This window comes from Strongylocentrotus purpuratus, unplaced genomic scaffold, assembly GCF_000002235.5.
Source record: "Strongylocentrotus purpuratus isolate Spur 01 unplaced genomic scaffold, Spur_5.0 spur5_scaffold_13, whole genome shotgun sequence".
NCBI lineage: Eukaryota > Metazoa > Echinodermata > Echinoidea > Camarodonta > Strongylocentrotidae > Strongylocentrotus > Strongylocentrotus purpuratus.
This window is the reverse complement of record NW_022145598.1, coordinates 132091-157054: the sequence shown is the minus strand read 5'-3', so window position 1 is coordinate 157054 and position 24964 is coordinate 132091. Positions and strand designations below refer to the sequence as shown.

Sequence of the window (24964 nt, the reverse complement as noted above, 5' to 3'; positions counted from 1 at the left end):
AAAATCATTTGGCACAAACATTGCCAGACTATACATGACAACATGTTATGCCTGATATTATATGAAATTATGATCTAAATAACATATTACACGATTATTAAGTGAATAACCATGTTCAATTGTCTATATAATTGTAAATAAAGAAATCCTGTCAAATTGGTCATTCAGTCATTCTTAAAGCATCAATTTTGCCAAGCATCTACATGAACATGTGTAAGATTGTCAATCATATTATATGTCATTACATGACAATGCCTTATGCCACAGGGTTCAAGAATATGTTTTGTTTTCAGATCCGTTTTAAACCACATTAAAAAAAAAATTCACACAAGTAAACTATTATAAAACATCTCTTTTAAAAAACAGGTCATTAAATGCATAATATTTTTTTTCCAAACGTATACGAATGGGCAGCAATTCATGAAACTGTCGTAAATACAAGTTCGCCAACATCCATTTAAATACAGATTAAAATACACGTATTAACATAAACATGCATTTTAATGGAATGTCGACAAATGACTAATAACTGTTTCATGAAGCGCTTACCTGTACTTCACTTAGACTAGCAATATGATAAAGGAAAAAAAACGAGAAAATTAATCTATTTTAATAACCATTGACCTTATTTTTGAATAAGAATAAACTGAAACTGTTTCGAAGAATGTACTGAAAAATTTTAGGGGAAAAAGAAATGCTGAGTCGTATATGTTAGACGAGGATGGAGACTCCATCGCATTTCCTTGTTTCCTTTGTTTATTTAGTGAACTCAAATAACAGCTATGCACATGAATACACATGTTACACAGAGAGAGAGAGAGAGAGAGAGAATATATATTTCTTGTTTATGTTACCATTCTGTCCAGAAAGATTAAAATAGGATTTGCAATGAGCCCGCAACTATTTTGCAACACTTTGAAAAATGTGTACGCCTTAGGCTTCGAAATGTTTGATTATAATTGACAAACGCAGCATTGCGTGATGCCATGTATAGCTTTGATTGTGATTGACAAACGATTTGATCATAATTCATAAATGTGAGAGAATTACAATTACAGCTGCTGTAAAGTTATGTTCTTCTTTTTGTCTCTTATGACTTGATCGCCTGCTTTTTGTCTGCACTTTTATAGTCGCCTTCAACATTTATGGGGATTGCATCTTGATGTAAATATTCAAAAATTATATTTTGTTTGATGGAGTGGGATGTGGGTTACACAGAGGTAATCTCTATTCAGTGCCTTCCAAAGACTATATTTTACTACCACATGCTGGCTGTTGGATGGGCCTATGCTATTTTGATGTAACTTGTTATACTGTTGAATTTGAAAAAAAGAGCGAGAGCGAGATAAGGAGAGAGAGAGAGAGAGAGAAGAGAGAGAGGGAGAGAGAGAGAGAGAGAGAGAGAGTAAAGAACTACAGAGAGACAGAGTTAGACACCAATATAAAGAAAGGCGCAGGAACAAACCAGTTATCCTTTAACTTATCTTGATGTTGGTGATGAGAGTCTTAATATAATTCAACTAGATTGCGATCATAAACAAGGGTGTACGGGAAATTAAATGAGAAAGAACTTTCAGATAGTTTAGCTGACATTTTCATATCAGTATTTTCGTTCGATTCTATTTTCCTCAGACTACATTCAACCAGCTCATAAGCAAAATTAACGTTAAAGTACTTCTCCACCCTAAAGTTGGTGGCTGATATTTTATAGTCTTGTGTGATTTCTTTAAAGGCAGGTTTACTACTTCAGCAAGAAGGGATTAGACCACCCAGCGAGCCAGCGAGGTCACTGTGACAGGTGGCTATATCATCAACTCAGCTCTCAATTAACATAAGAAAAAGAGGATTATGGGGGACCAACAGGCACCGATTGGGGAAGTTTTCTATATAGAGAGAGCAAGTAGATACAAGTAGGACAGTGTGCCTTTAAACAAAAGTATTGCATGTCTATAAATATTCCTGCGGAAATATCATATTCTATTGAATTTCCGAAATTTCTTTGATTTCATATAAAGTCTCATCCTTAATGACTCAAATTTATTGCGCCTATATGGACTTCCAACCTCACTTGTACTTTTGTAAAAACAATGGACGTCATTTCCCACGCTCTCCCCTATGGACGTCACTTCCCGGTATCATGGCCCAGACCAGAACTCACTCAAAATGATTCCATGCCGAAGATCAAAGAGAAAGTAATTACATTCCCATTTCCCCCTTTGTTTAAGAACTGAATGATTAAGGACCTCCCCAGAAAGCGGGGGGGGGGGGGTGGTGGGGTGGTAAATGGATGAAAATACAAATATATGAGAACATTCTTAAACAATTTTTTATACAATTAAAATTGTATAGGATATCATAATTTTTATAACCCTTCTTTTTAATACCTGCTTTTTCTTTCCTATCTTACCATTAATTTTTATGTCAATGGTTGTCATAAGCATAATTCTATAAAGTTACACAAACAGGTCTTTATAAAGATTGATCAACGGACACGAACACTTACAAGAGTTAGACGAGAAGATAAGGAAATTTTGAAGTGTTGATACTTTATAGTGATAATATTGATAACAATAATAGTGCATGCAAGGGACCCTCATCAGCATCAATGCGTTTTGATGGCAGTGAGCATTGAAGTTCGGGGATTAATATCATCTCTATGGATGTATACGATATGGTATTGATGCTTTAAGTTGATCGAAAGTCCGCATTGATGTTGTGTCTTTCGTTTTTCGTTTTCAGACTTTGAGCCATTCAGTGTAATCTCCCATTATTTGGTTCAATAACGCTTCGTTTTAAATATTAAATAAAACACGAGATGCATGTCAAGGAAAGACAGCAATTTCCGCACAGCGTGTGTCAACCTCTATTATATTACACAACGCCCAGAAATGTAAAGAACTGTAAACATTTCTTTTCAAATTTGCGAATCGGCACTAAAAATTACGGTTATTTTTACGACATAATCTGACAACAATTATACATTCTTACCGTACGCCACTTAGTGGTTTGAGTGAGATTCATAGCCAAATCGACTATAATGAATTTGAAATCGAAAGACATTGGAGAGATACCAAATAACAAACTTCGAAACTTGCATTCCAAGAAATTCAATATTTTGTGACGACCTAAGCTCTTGACATCAGAGAGTCTATAAGACGTCCCCCCCCCCCCCCCCCAAAAAAAAAAAAAAATTCTTGGAAAGCAAGTTTTGAAGTTCGTTATTTTGTACCATGCAGTCAAAAAACTATTGCTTTCAAATTAATAAATATTGGATCGGACTATATATCATAACTTTATTTGTTAAAAGCTATAAACAGATAGGGAATGAAGTCCACCAATAGTAATGAAATCAGCATCGCACTGTACGTGTTGTTATAGAGCAGTGAAGCGCGCGCGTCTGACCCAGTACACGTACAAATAATGATGTGCGGTACCGCATCCTTTATATAAATTGTTGACAACAAGCGGGAACGAAAGCTAAAGCAAAAGGGACACTCCCTACTTTTGACAGAGGCGGAACAAATTGCGTATCAATAGTTATCTTGTCATTTATGGTTGCATTTCGGATGGACTGGTAATTTCCAGCAGTGATCTGTTCTCATAGTCGAACATTTTTCATGTAAGTATTTAGTAGCTGGTTACTTTTATAATATATTGCTCTTTCTTCACTTCTCGGAGCCGAGGGCAATATGATATTGCATGGATGTTTGTTATCAGACCTGAGTGACCCATATTCACCTGATTATGCTAATCATACGACACTAACACGGAGTAGTAGTGGTGGTGGTGGTGGTGATGTTGATGGTGGTGGTGATTGTAGATATAGTAGCAGTAGTAGTTGTAGTAGTATTCAACAGAGTAGTATTAATAGTGGTAATACTACTACTAATTATAAAAAGTAATAGTAACGGTATTAGACGTAGTAGTAGTAGTAGTAGTAGTAGTAGACCGAAAGTCTCTCTAATCGTCGGTTGTTCCACTGAGACTACGTCTGGCTCCACTAGACCTCCGATTATAGAGACTGAAGTCTGGGGACCTCTTTCTGTGAGGCACTGTACGGAACAAATGGTTCGGTTCGACCGGACCGCGATGAATGAGATATGCAACGAAATTTTCACTCTTTACATCCTCATAACTGCTGCAATTATAACACAAATTAAAAATAACATATATATAGCTTATTTGACTTACGATAGCTTGCTCATTTAGATCCTAAATTAATGATTAATCCGAGAAAGTCTCGTCGTCAACATTATCCGTCTTGGTGTTAGTTGATGAATATTCATATTCGAACGTCCAATAGCTACCGTAGCTACGTACGAGTAAGCCCAGCTTGACCAACGAACTCCCACGAAACGAGTGCTCTGATTGGCCATTTGGCTATGTTTTGGTAGGTTGACCCGGAAATATTTTGGCCGCCGGGTCATATAGCCCTATGTAATTCCGAGTGCATGAACGTTCGGAGATACAAATTGGATAATTCATATAAGTAAGTCCGTAATTTATCCATTTAATATTGAGTTATCAAATTTTGATAACTGTAATTAGGACAAATGACATACCGACCTAATTTACATCTGATTTAGAAATCAGGAAATTAGATCTAAATAAAGAAAATCGGGGAGAAAATGTCGTGGACGAAAATATGTACATAGCCTGCCCCACGGTACGAGATCTCTGGGTTGCCATCTGTATTGGGGAATGACAACAAATGTCAGTTTTATTAAAGAAATGACCCAAATCAGATGGTTATTGCTGTCTATAGTAGTAGTAGTAGTAGTTGTTGTTGTTGTAGTAGTAGTAGTAGCAGTAGTAGTTGTTGTACTTGTATATTTCACAAGATACTAGCCTAATCCTCGCCTCAACGCTATATATAGTACGTGGGCTTATAGGGTCTGCACATAGATGTTTGTCTTTGTAGTACGCGAACCACTGATGCCGAGGAACATGGTATATGGAACAAATATTTCGGTGCATTTAATCGGTTAACTCGTTTCATTTGTACAGCACACTGTTTGATCTTATTGTCTGGTTGCCCATGTTAATGATCTTTGTTAACTTTGATACGTACGTAATTCGTTAAGCAACTCACTAATGTACATGTAATATGAAACTATCACTTTGACTCGTCCATTGCTTGTATAACACGGTACATGATGTAACAGTCGAACTTCGCAGACCTGTTTTTAATGCTGGCGATAGAGCTAGATTATTCTGTGCGTGGCAAGTATAAACTTCATTTCATACTTGTTTTCAATGCCATGAAAACAGCCTAGTTTTTTTTTACCTTTTTGACACTGACATTATGATGCTTGTTTACAATGTTTACGAATCGAGACAATCACAACAAAACTTTTGGTTGCCTAGGTTTTGTCATGGATGAAGAATGTGAAGTTAAGGTCATGCTATTGACCCCTTCATTCCAGTGACATGTCAGCTAGAAGATCCCTCCGTAACATGTACCCACGCTCTCCTTGTTTACTTTCACTGAAACATGATACTCCCTGTTCCCATAGCAACTGAAGTTTCTCGGGAGCGGACGGGGTTTCTCAGAGTTACGGACGAAGATTTACTTTGTTTGTCAGGACCAGAGATCATGAGGTGTACGTGTGAGCAAGGACCGACTACGAATTAGGTCCATGCTGCCTCACAGCATGTTTATATGCTCCTTTCTGGAAAGGAATGTGAGTTTAAAAACTTGTAAAAATTCGAACTTTAAATATTACGTCAACGCGCGAACATTTTGCTGTGACTTGTTGATGTTGCAATATAGCCAGGTAGGGTTTTGATTGACCATAAAAACTAAAAAGAAGTGCTTGAAAATTTTGTTCAAAGTAGACTTAATATGCCCGGACTTGTTTGGAAACTTTTAAGTTAATTGTAACCAAAAACAAGAATGTTAATGGTAAAAGGAACACAAGAAAATACATATTGATATTCACGGTCACATATATGTTTGCTACCAACTCACCGACTGTAATTTGAAAGGAAACAAGTAACCTTGTCCTGTAAACAAGTGAAGCATATGGTCCCATCATAATGTTAATACATATACATCGGCAAAAGAAAATGTTTAATAATTTAGTACGGTCAAATTCGCCGGGCATTTCACCTCACTGGATCCTAATACTTCCTTTACCTATCCGGACTGAGAGTTCGCTGGTAGAGTTTGAACTGACTTCTTATTGACCTCTCACAATGGTCATGATCAAGCTGATGGATATTTTTCGTAGTATCCATCATTATGTGAAATAAATAAATAAGTAAATAAATGTGTATGTTGCAAAGTATTGCAACATAAAAATGTGTTTATTTATTTCACATATTTAACAAGAGTAGTCTGTTTAGAGCCATTAATAATTCATGTACATAAAAAGCAATTGAAATATGAAATACATATAAAAGATTTTAAATATTCCTGGTTTTCCGCAATCAATTACAAGGCAAACAAATATAAAAATACCTCAGAAATAAAAACGTGTCTTGACTTGTTTAATACTGTTAAAGTTGTGCTTTTATTACTGCATTTTTCCAAATATAATAACTGAATAAAAAAAGAACATATAAACGTAAGGTATAATACAAAATATACAAACAATAATAACTTGTTTTACTGTTGGTAGAACCTTACAAACATGGGGATGTAAATATAAAGCGTGAGTAAGAGGGTGAAGAGAGATAGAGAGAGAGAGAGAGAGAAAGAAAGAGAGAGAAAGAAAGAGAGAGAGAGAGAGAAATGCATCGATACATTGAAATTTTCGATCTAAAATCAACATCGCTTGTGATCTTTAGTAAAGGTATAATCACATATATATAAGATAGACATTGTAAAATATATAATGCGGTAAAACTGAAAAATGTACATTGCATAACTATGATTAATATATATAGTCGCACTTCCTCGTTCTTACATCAATTTGCCATTAATTTGAAGAGAAGGAAAATAAGTCCAGAACTTTCTGTTAGGCTGCTATATCTTGAACCTCCAGATAATATAATTAGAAAGGAAATCTCTTTCAAAATGGTGCGGCATTTTTGGAGTCTGAGAGTAATGATCACCTTGTTTGAGCTTCAAGCATACACTTTAGCAAAATAACAATGAAGACATAGTACTTTGGTTCAACCCGCTTGGTTATTGAATAAACTCGTTTTTACTGCAATGTCTTACGGTGCTATAGGTTAATATCAAACAAAAAGACTGCTGTGTGTTTGGTTAAAATGTAAGACCTTGTGTCATGGGAATGAATAGCCGAATCGAGTTCGAACTTAATAAATGAGGGAGAATTTTTAAACGCATGTTTTGCAATCTTGTAACATTATATATATATATTACTTTGGTGTGATATAAATGATACATGTCGACATGCCGACACTCTAGTGTGCGAGGTCATGCTGTATAAACCATCGTTATATGCGCCTTATCGTCACGTTAAACATGTACATGCACAAAGGAGACCAATAATGATAATAATAATAATATTTTAAAAATTGTGAAAACACCTCTAATATCATGGCATAATCGCGATTACAAGACGTCAACAAAGCAATTTTTATAAGTAACTTAAACGAATTATAATGTAAACAGGTCAAGGTATATAGTATTTTGTTGATAAGCTTTGTTAGTTTTTTTCGTTTTGGTTTCTTTTACATTTCTTGAACATGTAATACTGATCTAGTGCGAAATAGATGTACACCAATCATTGAATGTACAATGTAAATGCAGAACTGCTTTTACGTCTAATAAACAACTCAGCTCAAAGCATATTCTGCTGTTACCTCTAAATTCTATTTACTTTGATTTACCTATCTGATAATATTTCCTTTTTGGAGGTCTTTCTTTGTTTGCCCACAGTGTCTACGTTTGTATTTCATGGCCAATCTTGTGGACCCTTATCCCTAAACTACCCCATGCTGACCATGATTTACATACAATGTCCGGAACTCTTGTCTTTAGAAATTGAGAGATTTGAGGAAGTGCTATACATTTTAATGACACGGTTCATCTGAAACCAATTATCCTTCAAGAAGAAAGTTATTACGAACATTAGTTTGTTTGTTATTATGGGGTAATATTAGCGCTTTATCCGGACGAGGAAGAGCAAGCTTGAGCTCAGAAACCCTTGAAACTCATCCAAAATTTCAAAGGTCGGATGGATTAACTTACATTGACAATCTGAAAGTTGTAACCGATGTTTTCTAATTTTCATTGGTTCCTGGTTTATCTGGGACAAAGTATACTTTCTTTTAATAATCATTGGTCTTATTATTTGGGGATGATATCAGCCCTTAACATTGACAGATCCATTGTCAATATTGACGTATTGGGAATACGTTGCTAACATTTTAACATCAATTCCATTACCTATCCAATGCAAGTAGCACGTCTCTAATATGTCAAACTGTGCTTGCAAGAAGTATTTGTTATTGATGCTCTTTGTGATAAGAGGTCTTTAATTCTCTGCGGTCGTGGATTCGTCGATCTTTGAATAAAAAAAAAGACACAATGTTTCGGAAGACAATTACAGAAAAGAGTTGAATATGAATAAGTTTGTTCTTTCGAACGAGATACCATTTGGGTAAAGATAATTTGGATACTGTAATCAATATTAAAGGAAATAACATTCTGATATTTACTTTCGTTGTAATATTAAATGTGAGTTATTCTCAGTGAGGATAGGTAATATTCTGGCTGTGGCAATGACGCATATCAATGTCCAGCTTTCATGTGTACACTTGTCTTGATACAATCCTTGACCTTTACCGTGTACGTGGGTGTTATTTATCCGATGTCCGTTAGTCATGGTCCACTTTCACAGAAATAAAGAGCTAATACGTCTTAAAACTTTTAATCAAGGTTGCTTTAGGTCCCTTAAAACGAACATTTCCAATATAATTTTGCCCCAATATATTCTAATAATCATTTGGGATCGTATGCCATTTGCGATCTGCCGAGTATATATAGACCTGTCTGTAAACAACCATCAAATCAGACAGGAACAAGAAATCATATCCTTCCTCGTCTCACCGCGTGATTGTTATGTCAATGTCAGTACCATTTTGAACTGCGCTGTTGCCTAGTGAAATTCAGGGACGAATGCCTCTTCCACGGCTCTCTGCCTGCATTCATTTTGTTGAGAACAAATATGTATTCATTATTATCTAAAGTGCACGTTAAACATGTTGAACTAGAATTGACACTGTCTTCATACTATTTCCTGGTTTCTGATATCTACATGCATATACCCACCGGGGAATGTTTCCCCATTGTTCCCTCTCCAGCAATTTCCCTGGTTGCACTTTGCTCCCTCAGATCAATATAAATACAAATTCTTTTTGTGATATGTAGAGAAATAACTCAGTCAGTGATATTTGTTATTGTGACGGCTAGTACATAAATTGTGGGGAAGAAATCGCTCTGTACTTTTGGATTAACTGAATTCATTCTCTTATGACGTCACGAAAGGTAATGGAACCCTACAATACCAGCTCCAATAAATTCAAATCAATGAAATAAACAGTTTGACATACTTAAAGTTAACTTTCAATTGTTCAAACGGCCTGTATTAATTGAACAATAACGATAAAGATGAATGTAACTATGAATTGTTCCCAAATTAGTCTTCTGAATTTGAATTTCAAACGAATATTAGTGACTCATGTCTTATCTCACTGATGCGTGCTAACGAACCTTTGATAATGAATTACGTGGACGCATGACATGGTAACACCTTTCCATCTAAACTTCAGCAGTCCGATATGAGAACGATATAGTTATATATTATGTCTCAAATCCTCTCCAGCTTAACCATCTCGTTAGGAGGGAGAGGGAGGCGGTGGGCCCAATCAACTATAATAACTAATATTAAGATCTATAACTATATATATATATATATATATATCGTTATAGATATTAGTAGTGGTGATTGAAATGGTACCAGCCCTTTATGTAGTGAGATAGCGTTACCATCGTGATGTATTTCATTTTCGTTGAGATATTGAAAGATATTTACAATCTAAAAGGAAAAATTTCACTTGGGTTTTGGACTTTTTCAATAAATTCATGACATTCTACTTCCTTATTGCTTGGAATCACTTTTTATAGGTGATATACCTGTTTTTGCGTCCGCAAAACACGTTAAGACAAGATTAAAACAAAGGGGAAGTAGTTCAATAAATTCGTAGTATATGTTTATGCTACTTCTTGACTCAACTAATCTATCATAACATTGGTTAATGTAAAATACATTTCCGTACAATTTTATGAAACAAAAGACAAATTGAAGTGATACCAAAAAAAACAAAAAACACACCATACGAACGAAAAGTCAGTCTAATATGTCGAAATTTGTCAAGATAATTTGTTTTGTATTAAACTGTTCAAAATATTAATTAGTTTATTTTCTTTCATTGCTTTTCCAACAGATTACGAAAGATCTCGTCTGGAATCAACGAGAAACCATGGCTCAGAGACCGATGCTGATTTTGACTGTCATCCTGTGCACGGCTTACATTGTATCTGCACAATGTCCGGGCATATGTGATTGCAGTAGCTACGATAGTCGTAAGGAGATTCGCTGCGGCACCAGGGGCCTCACATCAATTCCAAGCAGTCTTCCTCCAGACACGCAGATTCTCCGACTTGAGTTTAACCGCATTGAAAATATTAGTGCAACTGATTTCTCACGGATGGTAAATCTGAAGCAACTCACGCTTTATAATAACATGATATCGTTCATCGATACTAATGCTTTTCAATATCAACAAGATCTTGAGGTACTTAATCTGAAATATAACAGGATCCGATTCATTCATAGCCAAACATTCCGAAACACGCAAAAGCTACTCGAGCTGAGCTTGGACAATAACTTGTTACAGTCCTTCGGAAACGACACCTTCAGCGGTTTGGTGAAATTAAACGAGTTAGAAATAGTTGGAAATCCGTTGCAGTCCTTGCCTGAGGGAATCTTTAATGGCCTCACAAACCTGCTTCTCCTTGATATTTCTAATGTTGTTTTCGAAGCGATTCCATCCAATCTCTTTGATGGACTGACTAGCTTAGAAACCCTCAAGATGAACAACGTTACTCAGAATGGGGGCCACCTCTTCGGTAGTGAAATCATTTTCGCTTCTGTTCCTTCTCTAATCACGTTAGAGGTTCGTCAGAATTCTTTGCATTGTCTTCCTGGGTCTCTTGCAGTACTCAGAGCTTTAAAAGTCCTTATACTATCCATGAATCCACTAACCTGTAGTAATTTTACCGTACTTAAACACCTTCAGCATCTCGAACAACTGCACATGGAGGACTCTGGAATAACTAGGTTATCCTCAAACATGTTTGTAGGGAACACCAATCTCGTCTTCTTGTTGATAGAGTACTCGAATTTGTCTACAGTGGAGGAAGGTGCGTTCACAGGACTCAGTCGACTCGAAGATCTGTACCTCTCTTCCAACAACATTACTACTTTGCCAGACCACGTATTTGATTCTCTTCCTAGTGGTGTCAACCTTGATATCGCCGACAATCCTTGGTATTGCGACTGTTATCTACGTTGGTTGCATACTTGGTTGACTACGTCGTATACAGGCAACACACCTGATGAACGTCAACCAGAGTGCGTATCACCGAATCGCCTGATTGGTCAGCGAATCATTGACATTGTTGAAAGTGAGTACGCCTGTATGCCTCAGACTGAACTCAATGAGACAATGACGCACTCGGTCAATGAAGGTGAAAACTTCGTAATAGAATGCAGCATTACAGCGGATCCATCACCTGCTCTCCATTGGCTAACACCTGATCATACCGAGCTGTTACCTAATACCAATAAGATCCCTTTCATCGTTGACTCAGAAAGCACTCTGACTATCATACGAATCAGAAAGGTAGATGCTGGAACCTACAGTTGTACTGGTACAAATGCGGCAGGAACTTTAAACATTCGAAACGTTGTTAATGTTGTTGGGACAGGAAATACGCCTATATTAAAGACTGATCCACATCTTCAATCTAGCACAACTATAACTTCTCAGCAGAGTGAACCACTAAAGGGTGGCGAGAATTCAACGTTAGTGATCAGCATCGCTGTTGTTGCTTTCCTCATTATACTAGTTGTAGTGGTCGTGATTGTCGCAGTCATTCGCAGAAGGAACAAGCGTAGAGATCGTTTTCGACACGGGCCAGAAGCTGCTTTCCGTAATGGCAGAGCAACTTTACCGAGTTTGCCGTCATGCACCACTCAGGATAATATGGCAATGCCTTATGCAGCCAGCGATGATCGATATACATTACAGCGTCCACCAACAACATCTGTGTTTGATCCTCCACCTCCATATTCCACTATACCATCATCACCGAACGATGACATATACCAGGAGATAAAAACTGATGATGACTTGTATGAGAAGCCTCGAGAGCCTGGTGACATGTCTCCAACGTCAGTCAGACCCGACCATACCTACATGATACAGGTACTCCGCCAAGACTCGTTTGTTTCGAATGGAAGCGGGGGCGTCCCAGCAGGTTACGAACGATCGATGATACGCGATGTCGGCAAACCAAAAAGTGACACCTCGTCTACTCGCGGTTCAGCTGGTTGTTCAGACCAGCCGGCTAACGGTGCGCAGAGAAATATCTATGTTGCTACGAATGATGTGAAGGATAACAACCGACAGAGTAATACAGAGCACAATGACCTGCGGGTTAGAGTTCCAGATCTCGATCCAGAAGCGAAGGCGACGTACGAAAATACAAGACGAACCTAGGCCATTCAGCATGTTTCAGGTTGATTGAGAATATCCTAACTCTATAATCATAAACATATATGTATGTATCTTGTCCAAATGCGTAAACACGGGTTAATGGGGGTACTATCACGTACCTTTTTAATTTAAGTACTATCAGAATGTAAAAATAAACACTAGTACTCTTATTCTGAGGTGAGTACAAATCTTGTTTAAGATGTTGGGTAAACACGTTTAAATTGTATATCTAAATGGTATGATGATTAGAATGCACTGCAGGTCTTTTGAATATATCTGCATGTCTTGGCGAATGTCTTTCATTTTTATTTAAATTTCTTTTCTTTATCATGTCTTCCTTCTGTTGATGACTTAGACCCACAATTAAACACCATGTTGTCACCTCGCATAGTTTGTTTATATGTATATACTTGTAAACAACAAAATTAACTACCATTACTTTAACATATTATGTTATTATGTGGTTATTAACCACATGACAATTTAATCAAAGCAAACATGAGACACGGTGTTTCTTGTTTTTTTAAACGACAATTTCTGAAATAGCAAATGTACAGGTTGAGGGTCAAAATGTGTTTGGGGACATCCTTTTAACCCATGATTTGAATAATCAATAGATAAAATTATAAGAGACAATAATGTCATTGTAATTTATTCATGAATATCAAATGATTTGGGTAGTGACTTATTTTTTATACCAAGTATGAATATCGTGTACACTATACTATATTGATTATACACCATTACAATTTACCTGTTTACATCCGATATATTCTGATAAATCATGAATCTAAGTTTCCTTCAATGATTTGTTTTTCACTTTCCTATAAAGAGACAAAGCACATTAAACAAAACTTCGGTACTACTGACCTTTTTCTTAACAAATGTAATATTAACATTGAACCCTTTTCACGTACCGACACATTTGTTTATTATTCTTGCACCTCGTGGACCAGATTTGGAGGTATTCCGGCACCTAGCTGTTTAAAACCATCCTGGTTTTTAAAGGCTGCGAGCAAGCGAAGGAAAAAGACACTAAAATGTCTTTAAAATGTTATTTCCTCATGAAAATACAAAGCGATCTTTAATACTTAATTTTTACGAAAATGACAGTTATTTCAAAATTTACTGAAAATGTTTTTTTTTAAATTAATTTCTTTTGCGGCACTCCCATAGAGATGTGCCGCGGCATCCTGGTTAAAACAGATTTGTGTTACTTCAAATAATACAAATTAAGGAATTATAATGTCGTTTGATTTTATTTTCCGACATTGCATTCAAGTAAACTTTCAAATCCGCCATTACTAACATTTCCATGCGTATATTTAACATCAATGTAACAAATCGGAACTGTCTTATTATTTTCACATTTTATTAAACTTGCACCTATCTTTTCATCTGATTCTTCTACTTGCCTGTAGAGTAAAGCGGAGGATTAGCATTCATTGTTGAGGTTTGACATCAGTGGTGGAGGAGAGAAATGTACTTGTTTCTGGTTAAGAAAGAAATTCGGATATTAAAATGTACAAAATAAGATGTCATTTTGAATAAGCACACAGGTATGTGTAACATATTAGGCAGATCAGGATAACGTTTGTGAAGAAGTGTCGTCAGATAACAAATACTTTAGAGCTGTTTATGGAGAGAATCACATTAATATGCAGGATTTCTAGATGTAATATTCACTCCTTTTTTATCCGAGATATCCATCGGAACTGTACGAATGTAAATGGATATATATATATATATATGGAGTCTATTATATGCACGTCCAGTATCAACACATAATGATCTAAGTTTATTTGTTGTGAATATGCAAAGCTATACAGTATAAATGTTATTAATAAAGGCTTGATTTTAATTACGGTATTACTGAATTGAAAATTGTCTGTTAAGGTTTTTAATACCCCGCATGCTAGCAAGATACAAAAAAGGAACCTTACTGATACCAGAGCAATTTTTTCGAGTAGGTAGATAAACAATTTATCTTTCGGTGGGAGAATATGAATAAGGGCGAGGTTGAAAAAGTGCAAGAAAGGGAAAAAGAGAGAGAGAGAGAGAGAGAGAGAGAGAGAGTGAGAGAGAGGGAGTGAAAGAGATAGAGAGAGAGAGAGGGGGGGGGATGAATTGAGAAAAAGAAGTGATAGAGACTGCTAGAGAGAGAACTGTCCCACTATCATAATAAAAAAGGGGTTTGATCTACATGTAAAGAAAATACAACAAATCTATTTTGTAAAATGTTTCTCATTTTTTATCACCCAATCTCATCTCGGTTTATTGGGAGCCGGGGTTATTGATCATTGGTTAAAGAATTTGGATTGAAATCTATTCTGTCAAAACATTCACCGAGAGAGGGAGACATATGCATTAAGCTCAATCATTTCAATTGGGTTTGGGCCTCATGGAATCCCTAGACAGATCCACGGGACGAGGTAATGTTGTTATAACACTCACTCAGTCACTGCTTCAAGTGTCCCAACTTTTTCAATAAGTTGTTTTTACTAGGTAAACCTAGAAATTAGACATTTCTATGAACGTACATTGTAACGGCCAGTATATGTATATCGTAGGGAGGGTGGATGAGTGGGGGTGGATTAAGAGTCCCGGAAAATTGAAATGAGGGGTGATGGAGGAGGAAGTGGGCATCAGAGAGCATGGGTGTTATACTCAAGCTAGTCTTTGGTTCGTCATCTAGGATTTATTTTAAGTCAGTACATAATAATGGACTGTGACCGCAACATAATTTTTCGGGCAATGGCTTTCTTCTGTATATAAAATGACCTGTATTCGTTTTTATTTTCCTTCTGTCCACTTCCAGAAATTAATGAAAATACGCATTCGACCCGATTCGACCCCACACCCATCAGGGTATAGATACCTTATCCTCAGCTTTATGTGATGTGGGGGGGGGGGGGGCTAGGTTTCTGTTTTGGGGACATTGCCTCGATTTACAGGGATTCCCAATTTGCTTATAACTATTGTGGCTTTACTTTAAATCTGTCAGGGGGGTGCATAGTGCTCCCTTATCCCTCCTTTCACCCCGATAGCAATATAAACTTGTTTCCTTGTCCACAGTACCAAGCCCAATTCGGTGCAATGTGACCGAATGGACGTGTCTAGACGTAGTCCAGAATCTAGTCTATTTAATTTGATCTCCACCACACCAGCAACGCGAGCTGCCCCACTTACTTGCTGCCTGCCGATGATGGCGTAATCCTCGAATTAGAACGCCCGGCGAAGGTAAGAGAGAGAGAGAGAGAGAGAAATATAGACAGACAGACAGACAGACAATGGGAGAGGTGTGATTTTATGGCGACAGAGGTAGAGAAACAAAATGTGTAAATATGCCTGGGTAAATTGTTATCAAGTGACGTCTTGGTTATCGGCCATATAAACTTTGTTTCGAATAACTTTCGGGGCTGACATCTGATAATTTAATTTGGTTTTACAATAGAATTATATCAATTTCATTTGATCTAAATATATTCATAAACAGACATTAGTATATATACACTGTCGCTCATATAGTTGGAATATATTTTGTTACCCCAATTTATGGAATTATTTTGATAATGATTTATTCCTAATAGATCTAGATAATAGTATACATTCTCAGATTTGTTTTGAATAATAATTTGCCAGTGTTTGTTTTGCGTGACTGCTAAAGCTTGTGTATGCTACTATGCTTATCAACTAGGGGACCTACGCCCTTAAGTCATACACGACAGTAATGAGGATTAATGCCCCGCAAAAGGGCACTAATATGGCACATCGACACGGTTTTGATCATGGGGCCTCACAGTTGCTTTGCCACTGAACCATGACTGTACGCAGCGGGGGCTAGTGTAGGGGGCAGTTCCCACAAATAAAAAAACACACCGAAAATTAATTATCAATATTTCATGGAATTTCCCCCCGATCCCCAACATAACAAATCCTCTGTACGGCCATGCATTATGGCTCACGGCATGGGCACACAGAAGATTTTGAGCTTTGAAACAATGTTTCTTGACTACTATCGACGGATTTACTATTCCCTTTGGAAATTATGTATCAGAACTGCATATTCTGTTTTTCATGGTCGCAGCTACCATGGAATGGCCTTAGGCGCCATTTGAAATATTGAAATTTACCGGGAGGAACGGTAAATTTTGGTTATTCAAGTGTTTTAGGGGCTAATTTTCTCGTGCTAATAATACATCCACAGGGGCATCTAAACATATCAACATTTTAAAGAATTACTATCCATTCAATTTTCAAAATTCCTCAAAACTTTGCATTAAATTTAAGAGCAATAAGTTATCTCTAAATTCATACATTTAGATAAAACACATGTAGAAATCGACTTAACAAAAACAAATTGTATTGATGGCCTGCCTTTATCTAGAGAATCAAATTCGAAGTTTCTCGGAGTAACTACTGACGAAAACTCATCTTGGAAACAACACATACAAAATATCAATGCCACCACATTACGAGATGTCGGCATTTTCATTCATACTAAAGAATATTTTACCAAAAATGATACACTCTTTATGCTGTATAATGCATTAATCCTCCCCCACATATCATATTGCAATATGATCTAGCCAAGTTCTGCAAAGAACAAGACTAATCAAATTCTTCTTTTGCAGAAGAAAGCATTACATATTGACCCGAGCTCACACTAAAGAGCGAGCTCAGACCCATAAAATCAATACGCAAATTGCCTTTCATAATTATGTTTAAAGTATCCCATTACTGCTGTAATGTGATCGTTTGTCCTAAAGTTGGTGGAAGGTGTGGCTACTAGGGTTATTACCATACTACTAACACAGTTATCTATTATTGAACGATCTTGTCTATGTGTTTCATTATCAAGTTCCCCAAAAGACTTCTTTTTGGAAATTCATAATCTTTTTGGTCACCTCATATATCATTAAATTCTCATACAAGGCTTCTTTTACTTCAGCGCTTCTTTGTAATTCAGCTCTCAATTCCCTATTCGTTGTTTTGTTGAGTGTAGATCTTATGATTCCAACCTGTTTCTTTCCGGTGAAGAACTTTTTGAAAGGAAGCCCGAATGTTGCCTCAAAGAGCTGTAAAGAAATGTCAAATTCCTCAACAAGTCCAATAACGGCAAACCATTTATTTAAGTTGTCTTAAGCTACAGTCCCATATACGTCCCGGACCGTCCCGGACCATCCCGGACCCCATCCGGGGTGATCCGGGATTCGGTCCGTGTTGACACCGTGTTGGCACCGGGGTGGTCCTGGATGGTCCTGGATGGTCCTGGGCGGTCCGGGAGTCGACCCCGGATGTTTTTGACGGTCAAAAACTGCCGGGGTGGTCCGGGACGGTCCGGGACAATAGTTTGATCCGGGGTGATCCGTGTAGCCACCGTGCTGGGTCCGGGGTCATCCGTAGTGGCGCCGGGGCGGTCCGTGTTGATCCGTGGCAGTCCGGGAGTGAGTTATTGACCGCCCAGGACCATCCAGGACCATCCAGGACCATCCAGGACCACCCCGGTGCTAACACGGTGTCAACACGGACCGAATCCCGGATCACCCCGGATGGGGTCCGGGATGGTCCGGGACGGTCCGGGACGTATATGGGACTGTAGCTTTTAAAGCATCACACTTTTTTGAACAAAACATCCCGGACCATCCCGGATCACCCCAGACCATGGTCCGGGATGGTCCGGAGTGGTCCGTGCTCGTCCGTGCTGGTCCGGCTTTATATGGGACTGGGGCTTAAGCAGTAGTTGAGCATGCATGGCACGGCGGTAGTCTTTAGTGAGAGCCTCTTGTAAGAAGGCTTTCTGTCGTAACCAGCACGTCTCGCTTTTGTTCTTTGTATTGTATGGGATGGTGTCTCTGGTTCGTTCCATGTAGTCCCGTACATAGCGCGTCGTGTTTGGACCTATTCTACAGGTATCCTTGTGCAAGAGGAGCTGTCTGAAAAAGTGGCTGCCTTGATGTATAGCCCAGGGGACGATGGACATATTCTTAAAGGTATTACAAAGTTTTGGTATGGGGTCGTGAATTTGGTTCAAATTAACATATTGGAAGCATATGCAATCCTTCAATTATGCAGTGATAGTTGTCCCGGTTGAAAAACGAGTCTAAAGTTATGAAATTATAAATAATAAACTCTTTATGTTATATAGCTCCCTCTCAAGGTCAAGATATTAATTTAGCTATGAAACACTGTTTCTTGACTAAAATCGACCGATTAGCTATTCCCATTTGGAAATTATATATCACAAGTACATATTATGAGATTTTCATGATCGCAGCTACCATTGTACGGCCATAGGCGCTATTTGAAATTTATCAAAATTTACAGGGAGCACCGGTACATTTTTATATTCAATTTTTCTCGAAAACAGAAGTGTTTTAGGGGTTAATTTTTTTAGTGCTTATAATACATCCACAGGGGCATTCAAATATATCAAAATTGTAAAGACTCACTTTCCACCCAATTTTCAAAATTTCCCAAAACTTTGTATTATCTTTAACATTCACTGGCCCACAGAGAGTATCCCTGCTCTTCAGACAATAAAAGTAAGAAGAAATGACCCTGTCGTATGGATCACGATTTACCGTCATTTAAGAGCAGGGTCTCCCACGCAGAACATCACATATGCCAAAAGCACAGCCGCCATTAAAAATGGTTCGTTCATATGTGGCATTGGCTTTATAGAAAGCGAACTTCGCTTCACTACTGTTCATGATCTCTGTACACTGTACTGAAGGGATACTGAAATGTTGATGGATTCTTTCTAAGATGGCCTTAGTGGAAGTTCCAACGGCCTTGTGGTGATGCATGAAAACAACATATGGCTATTGCTGTAATTCTTCCTATGCCCAGGTGTCATCTTCCCCATGAAATAATTCGGCAAACCACGCGTTTATTAATATTCTTCATGATTTCAACAAGCCGAACAAGTTCAGAAGGTGCGTGTTCACTTCTCATCAGAGCAAGGAGTGTCTTCGGGTCGGTAGGCCTATTGGAGTAGTTAATTCCATGTCTACAGGCCCTGTCCAAAAAGAAGAATGTACTAGCCTGTAGAAATACAGAACAAATTATTTGCTTAGGGTAATCATTACACGTAGTTTAAGCTTCTACCAACATTACAAATATAGTATGCAAGCTTTTGTCCGCTCCCTGTGGATTTTCTTAAGCCAAGTGTTAATTTATTCACGCAATTTATTACTGTCTGCTGCCTCGAGATCACTGGGGCTAAGATGGTGACAGTGAATAACCAGAGTCCCGAATAAAGGGAGGATTATTTCCTTTTTAATGCCTCTGCCCACCGTAGGTAGCAGTGGCGGATCCCCCCTGGGGAAAAAAACGTATAAAAACACGTTAATTTTACCTTTTTGTTTAGAGGCGCCCCCCCCCCCCCGACCCTGGCACTCAAGGGGGAGGGGGGGGGGTGCATTTTTTTCGAGGTCCAAAAAATAAAATTAGTGCTCACTACCCCGCTCCCCCCCCCCCCCCCCCACACACACACACACTGAGCGAATAATCGCTGCCGGCGCGATATTCAAATTTTCGGGAGCAAAAAAAAAAGCAAAACAAATTAGTGCTTACTCGATTGACATACTAGAAATCGGGGAGTATGTGTTAATGTCTATGGGAACAAATCCTTAAGTACGTGGTCAACGAGAAACGAATGTTCAGAATACAGGAACTTCGTTGGATCTTGTAAAGAGTGAATATTTTGTGTACAAAGTGGGTAGAAGTTTATTATAACACGTATGTCAATAGAGAAAAAAGGGAATATTTTGTGTACAAAATGAATGAAAACGGTTGACGGCCGTGCGGCATTTTGGGTTAAAATGTTTAGAAATGTAGTAAAAGGCAAGATTTGTAATATTATAAGGAACATGTATAGGACTGGTTTACTAAATCATGTGATACTAACAAGGGAGATATGTCCAACTTATTTACATGCAATATTGGAGTGCGTCAAGGTGAAAACCTATCACCTCTCTTGTTTTCTATTTAGCCTATTTGAACGATTTTCAATAATCTATTGGAAACTCTTACTAGGGCTTAGAAATTTTGAATACTATTATTAAAAATAAATTGCCTTTTGATGGTATTGAAATATATATGGAATTATTTTCTTTGTTTTATGCTGATGACACAATTATTCTAGCAGCAACTCCTGAAGAGTTGCGAAAAGCCTTAAACGTAGTAAAAGATTTGTGTGATACTTGCCACTTAACTGCTAATGCCAGCAAAACGAAAATTGTCAAGTTGTTTTTTCACGTGGGAAAGAATTCCAGAATCCGTTTATTATGGTGGTGTACTGGAAGTTGTTTCTGTCTTTGTATATTTAAGAGTAACGTGTAATTATAATGATAATTTAAAAGAATCAATTGCTAAACAGTTCATACTAGCTAGAAAAGCAATGTGTAGTAAGTAAGTAAAAGCAAAAAGCTTGCATTTATCTGTTGATTCTATTATATGGTGATGAGGTCTGGGGCTTTGAGTGTATAGATCAACTTGAAGTTTGTCAAAGAAAGTTTTTAGGAACGATATAATTTGAAAATAAGTGCAAACCTGACTGCATGGTTTATGGTGAAAGTGGACATGGTAAAATACTTGATAAAATTAAGTGTAGAAAGATTGAATATTGGGTTAGATTAGTTAAAGGGAAGCAATCAAAGTATTAATTGAGTCTTTTCATGTTTCTGGTGCAGTTGCAAAGTGAAGCACAAAGTTTAATTAATATAAAGTCGCAATGGGTTGAGTTTCTTGCAGACAGTTTTAATTATGCAGGACTTGGGAGCACCTGGCGAGCTCAAGGAGAAGGATATAGTGCTGCCTGGATTATGAATACTATGACAATCAGAAATCATTGGAGCGCAGCTTCCTGGTCAAATCGTATTTGCACGAACTATAGAATGTTTAAGAATAAGTTGGTTTATGAAAAATACCTGCATATATTATGTCAGAAGGAAGCATTAACTTTAAGTAAATTTGGATGTAGAACACATAGAATACCAGTTAATAAAGGTAGATATGATAAAAAATGTACGTGTAGTACATGATTTGCAATGCCCACTCTGTACAACAACAGATATTGGTGATGAATTTCATTATATTTTTGTATGTCCATTCTTTCAAAATGAGAGGAAAATGTATATACCAAATAACATGTGTGGTAGTAGCTTAAGACCAAGTGCGTTGCACATGGATAGGGTTTTTAATACAGCTCATGCTTGCCAGCTAAAGAAATTAGCAAAAATTGTTAGAATAACTTTGTCACATTTTTCAAAAGAGCCAAGGATAGATGGTAGTACTGTATAATAATAGCTCACAAGTAAGAAATGTTGTTAGGCACACTCGTAGCGGTATAGTAGGGTGAATTGCCCAGTTCGCCTTGATTTGTAAAGATGTTTATTAATTTAGTTCATACTATCACATGTTTATTATTGTTCATATTATGGCATGTTTGTATTTGTTCATATTATCATATTATGTATGTCATTGTTCATAGTATCACACGTTTGCCATTGTTATGCTATTATATTAAACAAAAGCTGCAAAACATTCAAAAGAGGGCCGCAATAATAATATTGAACAAGACATATGACACACCGTCGGCTGATTTATTCACAAGTCTTAAATGGATGAAACTAGACAAGCGGTTTTGAGTTCAGTCGCGTTATGATGATATATAAATGCGTTCATAACTTAGCACCTTCTTACCTTCAGGTAGGCTTAATCAATCATAATGATGTACATGAGCATCATACAAGGCAAATAGACAGTGGATGTTTACGTGTGCCTAGATTTCACACTGATTGTTATAAGTGTATTTGAATGGAATAAGCTAGATCCTTCGTTGAGAACGGCTTCCTCTGTCAATTCATTTACGAGATTGTTTAAAGACCGTCACCACTACTGGGCCAGAAGGGATTAGACCACACAGAGAGCCATCGAGGTCACTGTGACAGGTGGCTATCTCATTAACTCAGCTCTCATTTAACATAAGAAAAAGAGGATCATGGGGGACCAACAGGCACCGATTGGGGAAGTTTTCTATATAGAGGGAGCAAGTAGCTACAAGTATGGCAGTGTGCCTTTAAATAAAGTTGTAATTTGTGAATGGCTCTGCCGAACATACACTACGTGCATGTTTTGTAATATTAACATGACTTATTCACATAATTGCGACTTAATCAATATTTTCCTATTGACATTACTGTTTACTAGGTTAATGATATATGTTTATTTCCAAATGAGTATTTTTTTTTAACTGCTTGTATAAACGTTATGAGCGATGTAAATATGTTTATGTTTATGTTTATGAAGGGCCCCATGGAAGACCACTACTTGTAGGTGAATGGGCTACCCTGTCAAAAGATTAGAAATAAATAAATAAATAAATATTGTTATATTGATACTATGGTGTAAATATGTTTGTTTGTACTCTCATTATCCGAGAGGGGATCGATAGAGTCAATAAAATCATATAACCTTACACTCATAATAAACCTCCATTCACTTTGTACCCAACATATTCATATTTTACACGATCCTAAACAAATCCTCTATTCTGAACATTCGTTTCTCATTGACCATGTACTTGATAATAATAATAATGATAATAGTGGGTTCTTGTATAGCGCTCATGTCAGTCAGATTTGACCCTCCTGGCGCTCCCGATTATTACCCTGGCTTTAGCACGGCTGACATTACGGCGTTCTAGCATTTCAAGGAGTTAATTCCTGCCAGGTACCCATTAACATCACATGGGTTGAGTGTGGCAAATGTAGATCTATGTATTGCCAAAGGACATTAGTGCCGCGGCAGGACTCGAACTGCGAACCTTGTGATCGACAGTCCGGATTTTTTTTCACCCATAGACTCAAGCACGTACTCCCAAAACGACCTCAAATACAGGTACTACCTGTAAGCATAGGCTTTCTGTTCTCATCGTGATATTCCAAGAATTGTTCAAGTCATGATCTCATCTGAATTTAGGCGGAGGCTTGCATGCTACAGACGCAGTCGCATTATTTTTGCTATCCAGATGGATTCTATAACCTTTCCTGACCGGAAGTGTATTCCAAAGTCAATAATAATATGGGCTTCATCCCGTCCAATATTTGGTCCAGTATTAAAGCCTTTACAAATGTTTAATTCTTATCCGTGGATTGTAAATGGGCATTGGTTGTGATCAAATGGGATGGTTTGATAGTTAAATAATTTTAACAGATTGGAAAACTATGCGAATCTAATTTTGTATTGTTTTACTTACCATTTGTCTAGGGTAGTGTTGGCACACGCGATTTTGATTCTATATACTTCTTCTTCTTCTTCTTGTTCTTCCTCCGCTTTTTCGGAGATCAGCGATCCCATGGGCCGCAAGACATATAACTAAACAGGAGCACAAGGTAAACATCAAGGTAATGGACTGATAGCAGTCGATCGCGATAGGTGCATTTTATGGACAAAGAGTAAAGTAATAGCCAGTAAACTTCTATATGTAGTAAGTGGCAGTACAGGATCAAATGGGAGAAGAGTAGCATTGGTGAATAAACACGGATCACGGTCATCATATTGTGACGCACACAATGGGTAATCCTGGAGACATTTATTTACTTTGGAGACAAAGTCATGGCGTATCTGAAGATGAGTCGGACAGGATGCTATAAAGTGTTCAACTGTCTCATCAACACCTTTGCACAGGAGGCATAGCGGATTAGCTGCTTTCTGGATTTTGCACAATCTTGTCTGAACCAAATACGTGTTGGAGAGAAGTTGAGCCCTCAGCGAAAGAGCTTGCCGAATGATGTAAGACGGAGAATGTTGTGGATAGAGCAGATGCGGATCCAGAGGTATCTTGCCTGACCAATACTGAAGGGACGACTTAGAGAGTACACCAACAGCAGTCTTGGCATGTACAGCGTCTTTAATCTTGAACTTTATCAACCTCTTCCATTCGAGATATGAAAATGGATTGAGCATCAGACTCTCAAGATCAGGAAGATCATATCTCTGCAGTATACATCGAAGTGCTTGGATGGAAGGAGCATTCACCGCGATAGCTGCTAGAAAAGTCCGTGATTCAAATCTTCCACTGTCAAGATTGAGGACCTGACCAAGAAGGAGGAGCTTATCAAGGTCAATTTGATGAGACATCGGGATGAGGTCCGTGAGGAGGTAGACTATTTCATCTGCAGCAGTTAAGGGTACACCC

General features: G+C 37.6%; 2 protein-coding genes across 2 annotated transcripts; one reads left to right on the top strand and one right to left on the bottom strand.

Moving 5' to 3' along the window:
* The first annotated feature begins 3461 nt into the window (after positions 1-3461).
* Positions 3462-14628, top strand: LOC100888538 (leucine-rich repeat and immunoglobulin-like domain-containing nogo receptor-interacting protein 3). Its single transcript, XM_011667594.2, has 2 exons — positions 3462-3619; positions 10423-14628. Exon 2 carries the CDS (start codon positions 10459-10461, stop codon positions 12760-12762), a length of 2304 nt encoding a protein of 767 aa, XP_011665896.2. The 5' UTR covers positions 3462-3619; positions 10423-10458; the 3' UTR covers positions 12763-14628.
* A 2320-nt stretch (positions 14629-16948) lies between these two features.
* On the bottom strand, positions 16949-19349 carry LOC115923345. The gene is made up of 3 exons (XM_030983800.1): positions 19274-19349; positions 17781-17899; positions 16949-16972 (listed from the first exon to the last, which is right to left on the bottom strand). The coding sequence occupies exons 1-3, from the start codon at positions 19347-19349 to the stop codon at positions 16949-16951; spliced, it is 219 nt and encodes a 72-aa protein (XP_030839660.1).
* Between the last annotated feature and the right edge of the window lie 5615 nt (positions 19350-24964).

Bases quoted from the DNA above. Each gene is read 5' to 3' on its own strand.
- LOC100888538 (XM_011667594.2), top strand. From the start codon at position 10,459: ATGGCTCAGAGACCGATGCTGATTTTGACTGTCATCCTGTGCACGGCT.
- LOC115923345 (XM_030983800.1), bottom strand. From the start codon at position 19,349: ATGACGGTAAATCGTGATCCATACGACAGGGTCATTTCTTCTTACTTT. The intron at 17,900-19,273 runs GTGGGCCAGTGA...CTGTAGCTTAAG, and splicing joins GAAGAGCAGGGATACTCTCT to ACAACTTAAATAAATGGTTT. The intron at 16,973-17,780 runs GTTGGAATCATA...TGATATGTTTAG, and splicing joins TCTTCACCGGAAAGAAACAG to ATGCCCCTGTGGATGTATTA.